This window comes from Amblyraja radiata, chromosome 5, assembly GCF_010909765.2.
Source record: "Amblyraja radiata isolate CabotCenter1 chromosome 5, sAmbRad1.1.pri, whole genome shotgun sequence".
NCBI lineage: Eukaryota > Metazoa > Chordata > Chondrichthyes > Rajiformes > Rajidae > Amblyraja > Amblyraja radiata.
In genome coordinates this window covers 101,608,297-101,629,858 of record NC_045960.1, presented here as the reverse complement: position 1 = coordinate 101,629,858, position 21,562 = coordinate 101,608,297, and the positions used below count along the sequence as shown (strand labels likewise).

The 21,562-nt window shown below is 43.9% G+C and overlaps 1 protein-coding gene across 4 annotated transcripts in view; it reads left to right on the top strand.

Annotated features, from left to right (window-relative positions):
- lmbrd1 (LMBR1 domain containing 1) overlaps positions 1-21,562 on the top strand; it is a 182,635-nt gene that overhangs the window by 61,459 nt on the left and 99,614 nt on the right. For all 4 annotated transcript variants that reach the window (XM_033021890.1, XM_033021891.1, XM_033021893.1 and 1 more), the window contains 2 exons: positions 4,361-4,458; positions 13,369-13,436. In XM_033021890.1, coding sequence (XP_032877781.1) covers positions 4,361-4,458; positions 13,369-13,436 — 166 coding nt within the window. The remainder of the gene's footprint in view (positions 1-4,360; positions 4,459-13,368; positions 13,437-21,562) is intronic.

The window sequence follows — 21,562 nt, the reverse complement described above, 5'->3', positions numbered from 1 at the left end:
TGGTGATGAAGTGCTTCGAGAGGTTGATCATGGTGCAAATCAACTCCTACCTCGCCAAAAACTTGGACCCACTGCAGTTCGCTTACCGCCACAACAGATCAACGGTGGATGAGATCTCGCTGGCTCTCCACTCCGCTCTGGACCACTTGGACAACAAAAACTCATATGTCAGGCTGTTATTCATTGATGACAGCTCGGCATTTAATACAATCATCCCCTCCAAGATGGTTATCAAACTCTCAGAACTGGGTCTCTGCGCATCCTTCTGCAATTGGATCCTCGACTTCCTCATTCACAGACCACAGACTGTTCGAATTGGTGGAAAAGTGTCAGCCTCGATAACAATCAGCACGGGAGCGCCTCAAGGCTGCGTGCTCAGCCCTCTGCTGTACTCACTCTATACTCATGACTGCGTAGCCGGTCATAGTGCGAACTCCGTCATCAAGTTCGCTGACGACACCACTGTTGTCTGGACTTCATGTAGGCCACTGTATCATCGGACATGAATGCCCTGTGTCTGGACTTTAGAAGAGTGCGGATCTCAAAGTTCATCCAAGGTTTCTGATTGGGAAACACTCGGAAGGTTTTTGTAGGGATGCAGTCCTCCACACATTTCTTTATGAAGTCTGTAACGACTGTGGCGTATTCGTTCAAGGTCTTGGGTCTTGGTGAGACCACACCTGGGGTATTGCGTACAGTTTTGGTCTCCTAATCTGAGAAAGGACATTCTTGCCATAGAAGGAGTACAGAAAAGATTCACCAGACTGATTCCTGGGATGTCAGGACTTTCATATGAAGAAAGACTGGATAGTCTCGGCTTGTACTCGCTGGAATTTAGAAGATTGAGGGGGGATCTTATAGAAACTTACAAAATTCTTAGGCCATTCTTAATGGACAGGCTAGATGCAGGAAGATAGTTCCCGATGTTGTGGAGGTCCAGAACAAGGGGTCACAGTTTAAGGATAAGTGGGAAATCTTTTAGAACCGAGATGAGAAAAACATTTTTCACACAGAGAGTGGCGAATCTGTGGAATCTCTACCACAGAATGTAGGTGAGGCCAGTTCATTGGCTATATTTAAGAGGGAGTTAGATGTGGCCCTTGTGGCTAAAGGTATCAGAAGGTATGGAGAGAAGGCAGGTACAGGATACTGAGTTGGATGATCAGCCATGATCATATTGAATGGCGGTGCAGGCTCGAAGGGCCGAATGGCCTACTCCTGCACCTATCTTCTATGTTTCTATTACTCAATTGACCATTTTTGGGATGTGAGCATGATAGGCTAAACATATTGAAGACTGCAGGTACAAAAGGCCTATGCTTCAGAACAAAGGAAGTGCTTATAGTACAATTGTAATTATGTCATCTATCTGACAATCTGGAAACTTGCCCAGATGTTCCCTGTTCAAAACAAGCAAATTAAATGCAATCCAGCTAACAACCTCCCAATTAGCCTAAACTCAATTGGTAGCAAAGTGATGGAAGCTGTTAGCAGTACTGTCAATCAGCATTTACCCTCCAGTAAACCTGCGTATCATTACTATTTTTTGGCAAGGACCATTTGGCTCCAGACCTCTTTGGTCTTTGTGATACCAACATGGAAAAGAGTTGCTTTCCTGGGGTGATGTGGGAGTACTGCCCTTGACATCAAGGCATCATTTCACGGAGTGTGATGTTGAGTAGCCCTGGTAAAACTGTAGCTAACAGGCATCAAGGAGAAAACATTCCAATGGCTGGAGTTAAACAAATGAGGATGGTTATGTCATTAGTAGTAAATCAATCTAGCCCCAGCATATCACTGCTCAACATAGTAGGTATATATACACAATACAATACAATACAATACAATACCTTATATTTGTCATTTGAACCTCACATGAGGTTCAAACAAAATTTGGTTTCTGCAGCCATACAAAAAAAAGAACCAAGACACACACCAACACAATTCAATTCACATACACATCCATCACAGTGAATCCTCCTCACTGTTAAATGTCCCGCAGCCATTAAAGCCACGCCGGGTGATGCAAGGCCACGCACCGGGTCTTGGTGTTGGAGCCCCGGCGGGCTCTTGGTGTTGGAGCCCCGGCGGGCGCTCACAAAGTCCCGCGGCCATTCCAAGCCGCGCGGGGCGGTGATGTAGGACCCGCTCCAGGTAATCTTCAACCCCGCAACTCGGGCGGGAGAAGTCGCCGTTGCGGAAGCCCCGAAAAGCGGTCTCCCACCAGGGACCTGCGGGCTCCCGGTATTACTGTCCACAGATCTGCGGTAGGAGCTTCCAAATCTCCGGGTGTCGGGTCACAGCAGCGCTCCACCACAGCTACACCCGCTCCGGACTCGGCCAGCTCCGTGATGGTGAGTAGATCCGCAGCTCCGCGACTGGAGCCCCAGGTAATTCCTGTTGGAGGCCGCTCCACGTTGCAGCCCCAACGACAACGGAGACCCGACAAAGAAAAGGTTGGGTCTCCCGTGCAGGGGAAAGACCTTAAAGTTCCCCCCCACCCCACACCCCCACACACATACCCCGACAAAAAAAACAATAAAAACTACATAAAACAAGACAGAAAACAATAAAAAGACAGACGGACTGCAGAGGCCGCTGCTGACAAGAGTCGCGCCGCCCACTGATATATTCAGCTATTTATCACAGATCTTCCATCATGCAATCTGGGATGGGTACATTCACTGATGTGAGGCAACTTTGTTCTATTCACAACTCTGAAGCAACTGAAGCAGTTCATGCCTGCATACAGGAAAACCTAGATAATATTCAGGCATTGGCTGAAAAGTAGCTAGTGAAGAGCTGAAAAGTAATATTTGTGCCTCAAAGTTACCAGACAGTGCAGATGACCCTACAGGCGGGCTGGATCACGAACAATGACATGATGGTGTACAGGAAGGAGATAGAGAACTTAATAACATGATATCAGTACAACTTCCGCCTCAATGATTCAATGATACTTTATTGTCACATGTACCCAAATACAGTGAGATTCTTTGTTCTTGCTTATAATCCGGTAAAATCATACAACAGACCTCACCTGGACTGTACAAAAAGTTCATTGAACACTTGCCTCTTCATTGCGGTGAACCAGTCCTGCCGCAGCATGTAGTCACGGGCACCGCACCGGTCCACCCTCTATTCTTGGCGTCAGCAAAGTCACTGCCCCATTCACCTGTTGCAGATGTTGCACATTGTCTATTGATCTGATGTGCCACAAAGCTGAGAACAATATTCTGCACTCTGTGCGTCCCCTTTTCTGATCTGATTGGATTGCATATAAAACAAAGCTTTTGCAGTGACAATAATAAATCTAAACTATTGACCATTTCCATAAGAGGTCCAGCTATCTTGACTGTCCAAGGTATTACCATTTTCAAGTCTCCAACCATCCACGTATTTGAGTTTTTATTAACCAGAAACTTAACTGATGAGGCAAATATTAGGTCCACAAGAAAAGGTCAGAGATGGGGTATTCTGTGCCTGTGCCCATCCAAAGCCTTTTCAACAGGCATAAGGTTTTCAGGAGTGTAATGGAACACCCCTGATTTGCTTGGACAAGTACAGACCCAACAAGACTTGAGAAACTTTGATACCATCTGGGATTGATTAGATCCCCACCCATCAATGTCAACATCCATCAGTTCCATGACTGAAGCATGATGGCAACAGTGTATCCCATCTACAGAACACACGATAATTACTTTCAGTGACTGCCTGTGTACTTTTCCACCAAGAAGTACAAGTTCGGGTTCATGAGGACACCACCACCTGCAGGTCCCTCTCCAACTCGCACACCATGTGACTTGGAAATATATCACACATCTTTAATCATCATTGGGTCCAATTCCTCGAACTTCAGCAGTACCTTCAAAATGACTGCAACTAATCAAGAATGTGGCTGACCATGATCATATTGATGTCAGTTATGAATGAAAATAATAATATAATTACTGGCCTGACCAACTTTGTTTAGATCCTGGAAAATGAACAAAATGGGTCAAAAAGAGAAAGAATATTGTTTCCTTCTCCAACGGAAATTTCTTATAAACAAGCCTTAGTTTTAGTTTTGAATGTAATTACGATGTAATATAATACATTTGTTATCTATTTTACATGTTTAAATGATGTGGATTGAGGGATAATGTTTGCTGAAACCACTCAGAGTTCTTCTGCTTTCCTTTGAATAATCTAACTTAAAAACATTGATTAATCGTATTAATCAGATTAATTGTAAACCAATGAAAAGGTTGGTGATATTCAAAAGATCACATGGAGGCAAAGCACAGCCTCTGTACCGTGCACATTATTTTAGTAGTTTCTGCAGATTAATTTTGTATCTCCTTTTCTCTCGTAACAGCCTTGTATTCCATCATTCTTTTCTGTGTCTTCCTGTGGATCCCATTTGTCTACTTCTACTATGAGGAGAAGGAGGATATTGATCCGAACAAATGCTCAGTAAGTTCTTCCGAAATATATGAAATATTGTACATGGTTTTGTACATGGTTTTATCAGAGGTAGACTGCAATTTTCTGTAATACAAGGATGATTAAGGGCTTAACATTTTCAATGTATTTCATAGCTTTGGCAGTGAGAAAGTTTTTGTTTTTTTTGAGAAAGGTACTGGAAACCAGGAGATATTCCCTTAATGTCAAAGACATGCCACAAGAAAAATAGGAGACAATATTCCATATGTGAACAGCCAGTTGTCGTGGTGCATATTGGCACCAACGATATAGGTAAAAAAAGGGATGAGGTCCTACAAGGTGAATTTAGGGAGCTAGCAGATAAACTTAAAAGTAGGACTTCAAAGGTAATAATCTCTGGATTACTACCAGTGCCACGGGCTAGGAGGATATTGGAGGATATTGCAGATGAATAGGTGGCTTGAAAAATGGTGCAAGGGGCAGGGATTCAAATTTCTAGGGCATTGGAACCGGTTCTGGGGGAGGTGGGACCAGTACAAACAGGACGATCAGAAAAACGGCAGAAATCGGTGCCGTTTCAGACAAGCTGCTTGAGCACCTCAAGGCTCTCGCAATTTTGCGATCTCCCGCAGTTGCGGGAGCCCCGGACTTTAAATTTTTCCACGTTGGCTGTGAAACTCCCGACCCGACTAAGGATCCCAGGCACGGTACCTGGAGACCCCGGGGTGACCCCCAGAGCCGACGGGCTGGATCTTCCAGGAACAGCGGAGCTGGAGCTGCCGACTTTGAGGGAACCCCCGTTAGTTACGGAGCTGGAGCTGCCGTCTGTGAGGGATTCCCCGTTCCAGTGCAGGTCCGCAGAAACAGCAGGTACAGCAAGTACAGTACCTGGAAACAAAGGGGAAGCCTCCATTGTGTCCGGAAACGTGGCCGACGGGCAGGACCAGGTCAGAATGAAGCGCAGGGGACTTCGGACCCCTCTCCCTACTATCCTACTGGCCAACGTACAGTCGCTTGAAAACAAAGTGGACGACTTAAGGGCAAGACTGCTTTATCAAAGGGAGCTGAGGGAATGCTCTGTGTTCTGTTTCACAGAGACATGGCTCACCCCCAGCTCCCCAGACTCAGCAGTCCAGCCTGAAGGGTTCTCCATCCACCGTATGGACCGTACCCTGGCACCTGGGAAAGTTAGAGGAGGGGGCGTCTGCCTCATGGTCAACTCTGCGTGGTGTTCAGACGTGGCAGTCCTTTCCAACTCCTGCTCTCCACACCTCGAACATCTGGCGGTGAAGTGCCGTCCCTTCTACCTCCCAAGGGAATTCACCTCCATTATCCTGACCGCGGTCTACATCCCACCCCAGGCAGATGTCCGTCTGACACTGGAGGAGCTGTACGCCGTGGTCAACAAACACCAGACGTCTTACCCCGAGGCATTTACCACCATTGCTGGGGACTTCAATAAGGCAAACCTCAAGAAATCACTCCCCAACTTCCACCAACATGTCTCCTGCTGCACCAGAGGACCTAACACCCTCGACCACTGCTACACCACCATCAAGAATACCTATCGTTCTATCCCTCGCCCTCACTTCGGTAAATCCGACCATACCGCGGTGCTGCTTCTTCCTGCCTACAGGCAGCAATTGAAGAGCGCATCCCCAGAAGTGAGGACAGCACAGAGCTGGTCGGGGGGGGGGGGGGGGGGGGGCAGAGGAACAACTCCAGGACTGTTTGGAGTCTGTAGACTGGGCAATGTTCAAGGACTCGGCAACGGTCTTGAACGAATACGCCACAGTCGTTACAGACTTCGTAAAGAAATGTGTGGAGGACTGCATCCCTACAAAAACCTTCCGAGTGTTTCCCAATCAGAAACCTTGGATGAACTTTGAGATCCGCACTCTTCTAAAGTCCAGACACAGGGCATTCATGTCCGATGATACAGTGGCCTACATGAAGTCCAGATACGACCTTGGTAAGGCCATCAAAAAGGCCAAAAGGGACTTCTGCTCCAAACTGGAGGATGAAACAGATGTTCGGCAGCTGTGGCGGGGCCTGAATGCAATCACCTCCTACAAGGCGAAACCAGGAAGCAGCTCGAATGTCGGCGAAAAACATCACTCCCTGATGAGCTCAATGCGTTTTACGCACGCTTTGATAGGGAGAATACTGATGTGCCTTCCCGAGCCCCCATTCGCTGTGATGGTATTTCAGTCTCAGTCACAGAGGCCGACGTCAGGAAATCCTTCAGAGGGGTGAACCCCCGAAAAGCACCTGGACCTGATGGTATACCCGGTCGTGTTCTAAAAACCTGTGTGGACCAACTGGCAGGAGTTTTTACGGACATTTTCAACCTCTCACTTCTGAGGTCTGAGGTCCCCACCTGCTTTAAAAGGGCATCAATTATACCAGTGCCCAAGAAGAGTAAGGTGACGTGCCTCAATGACTATCGACCAGTGGTACTAACGCCGGTGGTGATGAAGTGCTTTGAGAGGCTGATCATGGAGCAAATCAACTCCTACCTCGACAAAAACCTGGACCCACTGCAGTTCGCTTACGGCCACAACAGATCAACGGTGGATGCGATCTCGCTGGTCCTCCACTCCGCTCTGGACCACTTGGACAACAAAAACTTATATGTCAGGCTGTTATTCATCGATTACAGCTTGGCATTTAACACAATCATCCCCTCCAAGCTGGTTACCAAACTCGCAGAACTGGGTCTCTGCGCATCCCTCTGCAATTGGATCCTCGACTTCCTCATTCACAGACCACAGTCTGTTCGTATTGGTGGAAATGTGTCAGCCTCGATAACAATCAGCACGGGAGCACCTCAAGGCTGCGTGCTCAGCCCCCTGCTATACTCACTCTATACCCATGACTGCGTGGCCAATCACAGTGCGAACTCCATCATCAAGTTCGCTGACGACACCACTGTTGTGGGGCGTATCACTGATGGGGATGAGTCAGAGTATAGAGAAGAGATCGAGCAACTGTCCATATGGTGCCAGCGCAATATCCTGGCCCTCAACACCAGCAAAACCAAGGAACTGATTGTGGACTTCGGAAGGAGTAGGAGGGGGACCCACAGCCCCATTTATATCAATGGGTCGATGGTTGAAAGGGTCAAGAGCTTCAAATTCCTGGGCGTGCACATCTCTGAAGATCTTTCCTGGTCCGAGAACACTAATGCAATTATCAAGAAAGCTCATCAGCGCCTCTACTTCCTCAGAAGATTACGGAGAGTTGGTTTGTCAAGGAAGACTCTCTCTAACTTCTACAGGTGCACAGTAGAGAGCATGCTGACCGGTTGCATCGTGGCTTGGTTCGGCAATTTGAGCGCCCTGGAGAGGAAAAGACTACAAAAAGTAGTAAACACTGCCCAGTCCATCATCGGCTCTGACCTTCCTTCCATCGAGGGGATTTATCGCAGTCGCTGCCTCAAAAAGGCTGGCAGTATCATCAAAGACCCACACCATCCTGGCCACACACTCATCTCCCTGCTACCTTCAGGTAGAAGGTACAGGAGCCTGAAGACTGCAACAACCAGGTTCAGGAATAGCTACTTCCCCACAGCCATCAGGCTATTAAACCTGGCTCGGACAAAACTCTGATTATTAATAACCATTTTCTGCTATTTGCACTTTATCAGTTTATTTATTCATGTGTGTATATATTTATATCATGGTATATGGACACACTTATCTGTTTTGTAGTAAATGCCTACTATGTTCTGTGTGCTGAAGCAAAGCAAGAATTTCATTGTCCTATACAGGAACACATGACAATAAACTCACTTGAACTGGAACTTGAACGGTCTGCAGCTGGGCTGGAATGGAACCAATGTCCTTGGGGGAGTGTTTGCTAGTGCTGTTGGGGAGGATTTAAACTAATGTGGCAGGGCGATGGGTGCAAGAGCAAAGAGGCAGAGGGGTGTAAAATGAGGGTAGAAGCAATAGGTAGCAAGGTGAAAAGTAAAAGTGGCAGGCAGACAAATCCAGGGCAAAAATCAAAAAGGGCCACTTTTCAACATAATTGTATAAGGGGTAAGAGTGTAAAAACAAGCCTGAAGGCTTTGTATCTTAATGCAAGGAGCATTCGTAATAAGGTGGATGAGTTGAATGTGCAGATAGTTATTAATGAATATGATATAGTTGGGATCACGGAGACATGGCTCCAGGGTAACCAAGGCTGGGAGCTGAACATCTAGGGATATTCAATATTCAGGAGGGATAGACAGAAAGGAAAAGGAGGCGGGGTAGCGTTGCTGGTTAGAGAGGAGATTAACGCAATAGAAAGGAAGGACATTAGCGTGGAGGATGTGGAATCGATATGGGTAGAGCTGCGAAACACTAAGGGGCAGAAAACGCTAGTGGGAGTTGTGTACCGGCCACCTAACAGTAGTAGTGGAGTTGGGGATGGCATCAAACAGGAAATTAGAAAATGCGTGCAACAAAGGTAAAACAATTATAATGGGTGACTTCAATCTACATATAGATTGGGTGAATCAATTTGGCAGGGGTGCTGAGGAAGAGGATTTCTTGGAATGTATGCGGGATAGTTTTCTAAACCAACATGTAGAGGAACCAACGAGAGAGCAGGCTATTCTAGACTGGGTATTGAGTAATGAGGAAGGGTTAGTTAGCAGTCATGTTGTGCGTGGCCCCTTGGGCAAGAGTGACCATAATATGGCTGAGTTCTTCATTAGGATGGAGAGTGACATTGTTAATTCAGAAACAAGGGTCCTGAACTTAAAGAAAGGTGACTTTGAGGGTATGAGACGTGAATTGGCCAAGATAGACTGGCAAATGATTCTTAAAGGGTTGACAGTGGATATGCAATGGAAGGCATTTAGAAACTGCATGGATGAACTACAACAATTGTTCATCCCAGTTTGGCAAAAGAATAAATCGGAAGGTAGTGCATCCGTGGATAACAAGGGAAATCAGGGATAGTATCAAAACAAAAGATGAAGCGTACAAATTAGCCAGAACAAGCAGCCTCAGAACAATTCAGAGTCCAGCAGAGGAGGACAAAAGGCTTAATTAGGAAAGGGAAAATAGATTATGAAAGAAAACTGGCAGGGAACATAAAAACTGACTACAAAGGTTTTTATAGGTATGTGAAGAGGAAAAGATTAGTTAAAACAAATGTAGGCCCCTTGCAGTCAGAAACAGGCGAATTGATCATGGGGAACAAGGATATGGCAGACCAATTGAATAACTACTTTGGTTCTGTCTTCACTAAGGAAGACATAAATAATCTGCCGGAAATAGCAAGGGACTGGGGGTTAAATGAGATGGAGGAACTGAGTGAAATCCAGGTTAGCCGGGAAGTGGTGTTAGGTAAATTGAATGGATTAAAGGCCGATAAATACCCAGGGCCAGATAAGTTGCATCCCAGAGTACTTAAGGAAGTAGCAGCAGAAATAGTGGATGCATTAGTGATAATTTTTCAAAACTCTTTAGATTCTGGAGTAGTTCCTGAGGACTGGAGGGTAGCTAATGTAACCCCACTTTTTAAAAAGGGAGGGAGGGAGAAAACTGGGAATTACAGACCAGTTAGTCTAACATCGGTGGTGGGGAAAATTCTGGAGTCAGTTATTAAAGATGGGATAGCAGCACATTTGGAAAGTGGTGAATTCATTGAACAAAGTCAGCATGGATTTATGAAAAGTAAATCATGTCTGACGAATCTTATAGAATTTTTTGAGGATGTAACTAGTAGAGTGGATAAGGGAGAACCAGTGGATGTGTTATATCTGGACTTTCAGAAGGCTTTCGACAAGGTCCCACATAAGAGATTAGTATACAAACTTAAAGCACACGGTATTGGGGGTTCAGTATTGATGTGGATAGAGAACTGGCTGGCAGACAGGAAGCAAAGAGTAGGAGTAAGCGGGTCCTTTTCAGAATGGCAGGCAGTGACTAGTGGGGTACCGCAAGGCTCAGTGTTGGGACCCCAGCTATTTACAATATATATTAATGATCTGGATGAGGGAATTGAATGCAACATCTCCAAGTTTGCGGATGACACGAAGCTGGGGGGCAGTGTTAGCTGTGAGGAGGATGCTAGGAGGCTGCAAGGTGACTTGGATAGGTTGGGTGAGTGGGCAAATGCATGGCAGATGCAGTGTAATGTGGATAAATGTGAGGTTATCCACTTTGGTGGCAAAAACAGGAAAGTAGACTATTATCTGAATGGTGGCCGATTAGGAAAAGGGGAGATGCAACGAGACCTGGGTGTCATGGTACACCAGTCATTGAAAGTAGGAATGCAGGTGCAGCAGGCAGTGAAGAAAGCAAATGGTATGTCAGCATTCATAGCAAAAGGATTTGAGTAGAAGAGCAGGGAGGTTCTACTGCAGTTGTACAGGGTCTTGGTGAGACCACACCTGGAGTATTGCGTACAGTTTTGGTCTCCCAATAAGATAAAAGACATTCTTGCCATAGAGGGAGTACAGAGAAGGTTCACCAGACTGATTCCTGGGATGGCAGGACTTTCATATGAAGAAAGACTGGATAGACTCGGCTTGTACACGCTAGAATTCAGAAAATTGACGGGGGATCTTATAGAAACTTACAAAATTCTTACGGGGTTGAACAGGCTAGATGCAGGAAGATTATTCCCGATGTTGGGGAAGTCCAGAACTAGGGGTCACAGTTTAAGGATAAGAGGGAAGTCTTTGAGGACCGAGATGAGAAAATAATTTTTTACACAGAGAGTGGTGAATCTGTGGAATTCTCTGCCACAGAAGGTAGTTGAGGCCAGTTCATTGGCTATATTTAAGAGGGAGTTAGATGTGGCCCTTGTGGCTAAAGGGATCAGGGGGTATGGAGAGAAGGCAGGGATGGGATACTGTGTTGGATGATCAGCCATGATCATATCGAATGGCGGTGCAGGTTCAAAGGGCCGAATGGCCTACTCCTGCACCTATTTTCTATGTTTCTATGAAAGGTGGTGTAAATATAGAATACTGTTCCACAAAAAAAAGTACATGCTGGTTCAATTAATTAATTTCAGATTTTGTTTTGATATATAGTACAATTAAAAGCTCTGGTTTGCATGCTGTCCAATGAGATCAGATAATATTATACATAAATACAAACAAATCAAAATCAGGTACAATAGGTAGAGTAAAGGGCCAGATAGAATGCATAATATAGTTTTCATCATTGTAGTGCATCTGTTGCATAGATAAAATATAATGTCCACAATGGAGTAGAGGTGAATCAGGCAGTATCTTGGCTCACGGAAGGGCTGTTCAAAAGCCTGACAACTGAGGGGGAGATGCTTTGCCTGATCTGGTGCCTCACGCTTTCAAGCTTCTGTACTTTCTGTCCAGTGGAAGCAGGGAGAAGAAGTAATGGCCAGGGTGTGACGTCTTTGAATATGCTGGCTCTTTTCCACGGCAGCATGGTATAGATGGAGTCAGTAGTAAGGAGTCTGGTCTATATGATGGATTGGGCTACATCTACGACTCTCTATATTTTCTTGCAGTCTTTGGCAGAGCTGTTCCCAAACCAAGCTGTGATGCGACCCGACAGTATGCTTTCGATGGTGCATCGGTGGAAGTTTGTAAAAAGCATTGGAGACATGCAGATTTTCCTTTGTCTCTTAAGGGAGTAGAGTTGTTGATGTGCCTTCTGGCTTAAATGAATGAATAAAAGGATGTGGCAAGGTGAATGGATGGAATTATGTTACAGAACAAATGAACAAGTTTGAGGGTGTAAAATAAAATTGCTGACTTTTTGAGTCAACACCGTTCCTCATACATGATTGGTCTACATTTATTTCTAATAATATTCCATTAATGTTTACATACAACATAGAAGCAGAAATAGGACATTTATCCCATGGGTCAACTTTGCCGTAAAAGATCTTGTGTTTACATCCACGCCACATTACACAAACCTCAAACTTGTTGATTCACTTAATACAAACAAAACTATAAATCTGTCTTGAATATACTCTGCTACTGAGTCTCCAAAAAAATTAGGCATGTCTCCAGCAACTATTACCAACTTCTGAACTAGCACAGTAGAAAGCATTCTATTGGGATGCATCACAATGGTTTGGCAACTGTTCTGCACAAGACCAAAACATTTGTTGTGGATCATGCGACCAGCTTCCTTCTGCACCAACTCCATCTACACTTTGCATTACCATGGGACATCAGCCAACATAATCATGGACCAATTACGCCCTGGTCGTTCCTCGTCTCCCTTTGCCTGTTGGGCAGAAGATGCAAAAGCCTGAAACCACATACCACCAGATAAAGGAATAGCTTTTTATTATGTTTGCAGATACTGATGGTCCCCTCATAATCTAAGGGTGTAGTTCCCATCTGCCAATCTACTTCATTATGGTCCTTGCACTTTTTTTGATCTGCACTTTGTAACTGTAGTCTTTCCGTAGCAGTTGGACATGATACTCTGGGATTGTTATGAGATGTTTACATCAGCTGCATCAATGTGAGGTTATCCTGTGCATCAGAATGACTTCTGCTCGGTATTTGAGGAGTGTTGTCTTTCAGTTGGCAAAGGACATGTCTCCTTGATGATGACGCTAAAATCAATTCTTCAATGGAGCTAATCTGAGCTATAAAAATGCAGATTTCTGCAATTGTCTACATTCTTAATTAATATGTAAATTGTAAAGGAATGTGATGTGATAGGGAATGGAATAGAAATAAAAATTATGCTGTACAAAAAACACATAAAATAAAAAAAATATTCAGTCGACCTGGAAGCCTCTTTAGAAAGTAAAAATGTTCATGTTTCTGCTCGTTGAACCTTTCCTTTTAAATAGTGTTTTTAAAGCAAAATGCTGAATTTAAGGAAGTTGCATGCTCTCTACATCTATAAATAAAATTGTGTTTCTATACATCCCACTGTTATGGTCATTGTAACACTCTTACTGTCATTGTTGTGCTTCTTGCAGCAAGTGAAGAATGCACTGAAGTATACTCTGGGATTTGTGTTTGTCTGCTCCATTCTTCTCTTAATTGGGTAAGTTTTTTTACAATAAAAGTCAAAATATGCGACATGGAGCAATGTGTATTCATGTTTGGAATGATAAATTGTTGTCTAAATAGGTACAAAATCATAGAGTTTTCAACATAGTAACAGGCACTTCAGCCTAAAAACTCATTTATAAATTTCCATTTTATAGCACTCAGCCCATAGCTATTTAAGTCATGGTATTTCACATGTTCACCTAAATACTCTTAAATGTTGATTGTGTATTTCTATAGCTCCCTGTGCATCTGGATAAAAAAGTGATTTTCAAATCCTCTCTTAATCTCCCGTTCTTTATGTTAAATCTATTATCTCGGGTTGTAGACGCCTTCCCTGGAGGAAATAATGTTGCTCTTCACCCTGTATCCCTTATAATTTGTATTCTTCAAGCCTAATGCAGCTTTCTCTGCTCAATGGAAAACAAATCCACCCAATCCAGTCTCTCCTCATTGCTTAAAGACTCCATCATGGCAACATACCAATGAATCTCCTCTGCAGTGTTCTATAATTTTTCCAGTTTTTTCCTCATCACAGAAATAAAATTTACGTTCCTGTCACATCTCAGCAGGCAAAACTAATAAACATTTATGTAGAAACAAAGAACTGTAGATGCAGGTTTACAAAGAAAGACACAAAGTGCTGGAGTACCTCAGCAGGTCAGGCAGCATCCCTGGAGAAAGTGGATTAGTGACATTTCAGGTTCTTTAAACTATTCAGCTTTTGTGCACTCTTTTGTGTATTTGGTATTGCCTGTGATCACATTTGAAATGCAGGATATGGATTATGCACAGGTTGATAAGAGTTGGTTTTGGCATCATGTTCAGCACAGACATTGTGGGTCAAAGAGCTTGTCCTTGTGCTGCGCTGTTCTATGTTTGGACAATGCCAAACAGTGCAATAGAGAAATGCTCTATTTGGAAATATTGAGCTAAAAGACCCAAGGATGCAAAACAAGAAACAAGCTATTGGCTGAAAAATTTCATTAATTTTATCTAAGAATAGAAATACAGAAAGTAAATAATTCAAATCATAGGCGAACTGGAAAAAATGTTAACTCATGCTGGACTGAGCGGGACAGGCAGCATCTCTGGAGAGAAGGAATGGGTGACGTTTCGGGTCGAGACCCTTCTTCAGACCTGAAACGTCACCCATTCCTTCTCTCCAGAGATGCTGCTTGTCCCGCTCAGTTACTCCAGCAGTTTGTGTCTGCCTTTGAGTTAAAACAGCATTGGCAGTTCTTTCTTGCACACACACACACACACACACACACACACACACACACACACACACACACACACACACACACACACACACACACACACACACACACACACACACACACACACACACACACACACACACACACACACACACACACACACACACACACTACTGCAGACTCAGTGGGTGAGGCAGCATCTCTTAAATCGAAGGTAGACACAAATGCTGGAGTAACTCAGCGGGTGAGGCAGCATCTCTTAAATCGAAGATAGACACAAAATGCTGGTGTAACTCAGCGGGTGAGAGATTTAAAGCAGCATCTGCATTTCTCAATACATACATACACACACACACACACACACACACACACACACACACACACACACACACACACACACACACACACACACCACACACACCACACACATACCCCACACACACCTGCCTCAGTTACATATGGCCATTCCAAAATAGCTGCAGAATATATATGATAACATTAGAAAATATGGTGCTTTTTATATTGTTTGGAGACAGACAGAAAACGTCCAGATTCAAGTTCAGGCTTAAGTACTTCATCACATTCAATAGAGCAACTTTATCTAGTGAGGCAAGAAGATTTTTTGTCATCCATCTGTTCTTGCAAACCTTGATTAATGGCTGCTGCCAGGTTAAATTTTTTACATAATCTGCGTACTCGGTGTACTACATCTATCTTTTAATAAAATGATTATACAAACATCTCTGTGCTAATTTTGATGTGATAATTAGTCATTAATTTTCTAATAAATGATCATTGGCATAATTGGAATTTTTACTTTACTTTTAATGACCTCTGACTGCCCTAAGACTGCGTTCACTCTGTATGATCTTCCAGTGAGATACTATGCTGGAATTCACTATTGCCAGGAAAAGTTGAGGTGAATTGCATGGCTATATTTAAGTGAAAGTCACAAAGTAGAAAGGAATGAAAGAGATTGAGTGGGATGAGTGGAGTTTATCATTGGCATTAATCATTCGGCATGTTCTTGCAATGTCATTCTATTACAGAAGCAAATGTAGTGAATTATTGCATGATGATTGGAAAAAGATAAAGGAAAAATCTGGATTCCTGATTGAAAATCAGAAACATAAGTCTTGAAAATATTCTCAATGTATGAACATTGAATTTTGAAATTGAAATTTCTAAGGATCTATCCATGGCTAATGCTGATCAAGGTTAGAATGTTAAAAGAAGAGGCTGGTAATATGCAAGGAGTATTATGAATGAAGATTGTGAGCTGTTTAGGAACCAAGTTTAGAAATAATCTAATTAATGGAAAATTGAAAGGGGAGGAAACAAATGAGTAATTTAACAAGAATTATAAAGACTTTTACAATAAAAAAAAAGAGAGTTGAAAATATACATGTGGGCCCCACATTTGAGGCAATGGCAGGAAGATTAAATGAGGAATTGCACAAGTGAATGGGTTATTAAGCAGTTAGTTTGCTTCTGTCCTCAATACAGAAGACAACAGAAATGAAGAGGAATAAAATGTTTATTGATGGTGAAAAAGTTTAAAGTAATATATCTGAAGGGAAAGTGCTGGATAAATTGAAATGATGTGTGCGCCACCAAATTCCCTTGACCTGATGGCGTGCATTCCACGGTTTTAAATTAGGATGTTGCAGAGATAGTGGTTACATCAGAAATGATATTACTTGATTCTCTAGACTCTAAAGTAGAAAATGTAATACTGCTATTTAAGACAGGAGTGAGAGAGAAAATAGAGAACTGCAGAACTTTATTGATTGATTATACCTTTAATAATCCTTTACAGGAAATTACAGTGCCACGACAGCTTCAAGACAGACATAACACCACACATTTCCTCAAATAGCTTCCATACTTAACAAGTTAAATTACAAGTTAAAATACAAGTTAAAATACAATAAATGAAAAAAAGTGCAGTTATTTATGCGCATTATATAACCTTATAGCAGCTGGTATACAAGACTTCCTATGTCTCTCAGTTTTGCACATTGGTGCAATCAGTCTCTGACTGACGATGCTGCTCTTGATCACCTTCAGGGCATGGAGTGGGTGAGTGGGGTTGGTCATTATTGAACCCAGTTTGTTCAGAGTTCTGGCCTCTGCCACCTGCTGGACCGTTCGTTGCTCAGCCCCGACCACTGAGCCGGCCTTCCTGATCAGCTTGTCCAGTCTGTTTTTGTCCGTTATGCGGGTGCCATCTCCCCAACAGGCCACAGCAAAAAACAGAGCACTGGCCACCACTGAATGGTAGACACTGCACAGCAGGGGTTGGCAGATGTTAAATGACCTCAGCCTCCTTGACAAAGATGACATTTAGACAATAGGTGCAGGAGTAGGCCATTCGGCCCTTCGAGCCAGCACCGCAATCCAATGTGATCATGGCTGATCATCCACAATCAGTACTCCCGTTCTCCCCGTATCCCTTGACGCCGCTAAAAGATAGCTCTATCTAACTCTCTCCTGAAAGCATCAAGAGAACCGACCTTCATCGCCCTCTGAGGCAGAGAATTCCACAGACTTACAACTCTCTGTGTGAAAAAGTATTTCCTCATCTCCTTTCTAAATGGCTTACCTCTTATTCTTAATCTGTGGCCTCTGGTCCTGGACTCCCCCAACATCGGGAACATGTTTCCTGCCTCTAGCGTGTCCAAACCTTTAATAATCTTGTGTTTCAATAAGATCACCTCTCATCCTTCTAAATTCCAGAATACACAAGCCCAGCCACTCCATTCTATCAACATATGACAGTCCCGCCATCCTGGGAATTAACCTTGTGAACCTACGCTGCACTCCCTCAATAGGAAGAATGTCCTTCCTCAAATTTGGAGATCAATACTTCAGGTGTGGTCTCACTAGGGCCATGTAACAACTCCTCTTGTTATGAAGGCCAACATGCCATTCACTTTCTTCACTGCCTGCTATACCTGCATGCTTACTTTCAGAGACTGATGAACAAAGACCCCCAGAATGCTGAGGTCCGTTATTAACAATGTGGTAGCGGGGCACTTGTAATTACAATTATAGATAGGCAGTGTTAGCATGGTTTTATGAAAGAAAGATATATGTTGACAGATTTTGTAGGTTTCTTTTGAGAATGTTCCTGGTAGGGTAAATGAATGAAAACCACTAACAATTTTAGTGCAAATCAAGGGTTGGTTAAAGACGAGGAAAAGTAATGGAAGATATCAATAATCTTTAAGTTAACCTGGTAATATTTCATACTGTTACCAATGATGTGACAGGGCAATGAGCCTAGTCATTATCAGTTTAGAATTCATATTAATAATGTTGGTGAAAAGACAGATTAGAGCGGACTGTGCTCTTGACATTGAAAGGAAATGAAATTCAAATTTTTATAGGTATTAAAGTTATGTAATGAAATGTTGCAAGTAACTGCTGATCCTTAACTAGGTCATTAACTTTGGCATTGAATTTTCAAGGCTTTTTTTAGATGACATGATCAGGCAGCTGAGGATAGTAACATCTAAAATTTATGTTAAAGGCATGGAGGTACAAATTGCTGCCTCAATTTAAATTAATTGTTAACCTTTAGTTTGTCCCTGAAATTGTACTTTCAATCCAAATATTTCTATATCCTTTCTAAAATGTTGTTTAATCCTATTGAATGTATTGATGCAAAGTGTTCAGGATGTGCTAAAGAGTTTTGGTTTCTTTACATAGTTTTTTTTGCACAGTTCTTTGTAACTTTAAAAATTGAGTATCAAAACTGAATTAGGAACCATGATCATTTGGTTAATTAGTAGTCAATTGGCTAGATTATAGTGGATCAATTTGCATTTATATAATGCCGGCAAAGTGCTGTACTTCTTCCCGAGAGCATTAACAAACAAAATTTTATTTCAAGCCATAATAATAAACATTAGCATTGACGATCAATAGCTGCATCTAAATGGAGAAAAGGTAGATTTTGAGAGTGAAGTTCAGAGTTTTAAGATGTTGGCAACTGGTGGTGGAAAGATTAAATGTGCAATGTTGCACAATAGGATCAGGAGTTATTGTTTGGTTCAGAAATAGGATTACTGAAATAATAGAGCAAATTGTAAACAAAATGAGAAGAATAATTTGGGAGCTTTTTCATTATCCAGTGTAGATAAAAGAATATATAGCTGAATGGACAATGCAACTTAGCATAACGGGGTATCAGAGTGTTCGTTGTTAAGTTTATGAAAGTTGGAAATTGAGTGGCCAAGAAAGAGGGTTCTGAAGTAATAAAGCTTAGTGTAAGAAGTCAGGCAATACTTTAGAGGTGGATCTTTGTGTGGATGACTAGAAATGCTTCTCAACAAAGAGGAAAGGTGGCTGAGGAGTCTTGTTAATCAAGGAAGGCCATCGGTGGTGCTGTCATATAGAGCTGGTCGATAACAATGTACAAATGGTTTGGGTTAAAATCGTAACAGGTTTGAGGTTGAAAGAAGACACCTGTATTTATAGCCCCATAAAGTGTGACCCCTCAGTGCGTCAGAGCATAAATGGGGAAATATCTAGGGCATGTGTGAACCAAACTGCAATTGCCATGGTAGATTTTGATCTATGTATTGATTTTACGCACCTGGCAAAGGTACTGTAGAATAAGAATTTGTGGAGTGTGTCTGGGATTTGCTTAATAGAATGTTATTGTTATGGAGCCCTACCTGGGGACTGGCTTTTTAAGGTATGGTCATGAGTAATGGCAAATAAGAACTCTTGGCATCAAAGATTCCCCATGAACTAGCGAGTACAACATGTTTTCCAGATGCAGTTTTAGAATGAACAACACAGGGCCAAAACCACTCTCCTCAATGTAAGCAATGGTAATTATAATGGTATGAAGGTGGAGTTGTCTAAAATGGATTGGGAAAAATAAGGTAAATAATGCCAGTAAATGAACAGTGGTAGATATTCAAACAGCTGGTCCATGACACTTGGCAGGAATTGATCCTAGTTAGAAAGAAGGCTAACATGAGAAAGAGACACAATCTGTGGTTACAAAGGAGGTTAAAGTTAAATTTAAAAGTAAAGCATACAAAGTGGCAAGAGTTGCTGGTGAGCCAGGGGACTGATGTTTTTAGTAAAGATCCAAAAAGCTCATGGGAAAAGGAAAAAATTGATTTTGAGAGAAAATTTGTGCATAACATCAAAACCACATTCAGCGTTTCAATGGACATGTAAGGAGCAAGGAGGTGGATAAGATATATCTGGGATCTCTATAAAATGAAACTGATGAATGAAGCATAGCGAACACTGCAAATATCACCAAGGTAACAGATGGGCTAATTTTGAATGACGGAAATATACTTGTAGAAATGTCAATCAGAAGGAATAAAGTACAGGTGCACAACCTTTTATCCGAAGATCCAAATAACGAAAACCTCCGAATAGCGGCCATTTTTTCGGTCCTTGAAGAAAGGTCCTTGAAAACGTTCACCGAGGGCGGCCCGCAGAGGTGACAGCGGAACCTCCGGTCGGTCCTCGAAGAAAGGGGAACTAAATCCCCATTCATAAAAGAGAAGATGAGGGTATATTGCGCGGGAGGGTTAATAATTGACAATATGCTGCTGCCTGCCCGCTGAATTAAAAAGTTCCCACGGTAGACTCACGATATACAGTGTTTCGTGAGTCTTGCGTGGGAACTTTTTAACTCAGCGGGCAGGCAGCAGCAGATTGTCGCTCGCTTCAGTTTCACCCCACCTACACCCCTCTGCTTCCCGGCCATGTGTGTGACCCCTTCCCTCTCCTCTCCAGCTCCCCGCCCATTGCACCGGCGCGGGGGCTTTGCACTGTCTTCACGTCGGCGATTGCAGCAGGACCGTGTCAGGACCAATTGGACACCGACCACCGCAAGCACGGAGATCCCCAGAGACCCACAGCCAACAGCAGCCCAGCCCAGCCCCACTCCAACTACAGAGGAACCTGGGTTGCGGATGACGGGGCGCAGCTCGGGGCGTCGTAGGGGCCCATCGGGGAGCGGCCACTCAAAGCCACGCCGGGAGATGTAGGGCCCTGCCCCGGTCTTGATGTTGGAGCCCCCGGCGGGCGCTAGCAAGTCCGCGGCAATTTACAGCCGCGCCGGGCGTTGTAAGGACCCCCTCCAGGTCACTCTCAACCTCTATGATGTTTGCTCTCAACCCCGTAATTCGGGCGGGAGAAGTCGCCGCTGCCGGTGCCCCGCAAAGCAGTCTCCCACCGGAGACCCGCGAGCTCCCGGTGTCACCATCCACCGGAGTCGGGTCGCAGCAGCTCGCCCCCGCAACTCTCCACGCTCCGAAGCTGGCTAGCTCCACGGAGGTAGGTCCGTAGGTCCACAGCTCCCACCGCTGCCCACCGACCCCCAGGCCCACTGCAAGCACGGAGATCCCAGAGACCCACAGCCAACAGCAACTCCAGCCCAGCCCCGCTCCAACTCCAGAGGAACACGTAGGGGCAGAAGCTGATGGTGTGCAAGGTACGTCTTGTTCTTGGGGTGGCGGATGAGGGGGCGCAGCTCGGGCTGTGGGCAAACTGCCACTTGTCGCTGTAGCGGCCAAAGATCATAGAGGAGCTCCTCTATGATCTTTGGTAGCGGCCCATCGGGGAGCGGATTCCTCTGGAGTTGGAGAGGGAGGGGGGTATTGTGCTGTTTGATCGCCATCTGCTATCCCAGGGACAGGGAGACACAGCGGCTTTTTAGACTGGTGGGCAATCACTTCCAAAGTTCTGCCCACACAGTCAGTACACTTCTCCTACACTGTATTTCATACAAACATTTATTCTGCAAGAAAAAACGACATTGAAGACTCAAACTCGCGATCGAGTAACTGCCAGGATCAAGGCGCAAACTCGCGACCTTGCGGATATGAGCCGAGCACTCTACCACTGAGCCAGCCAT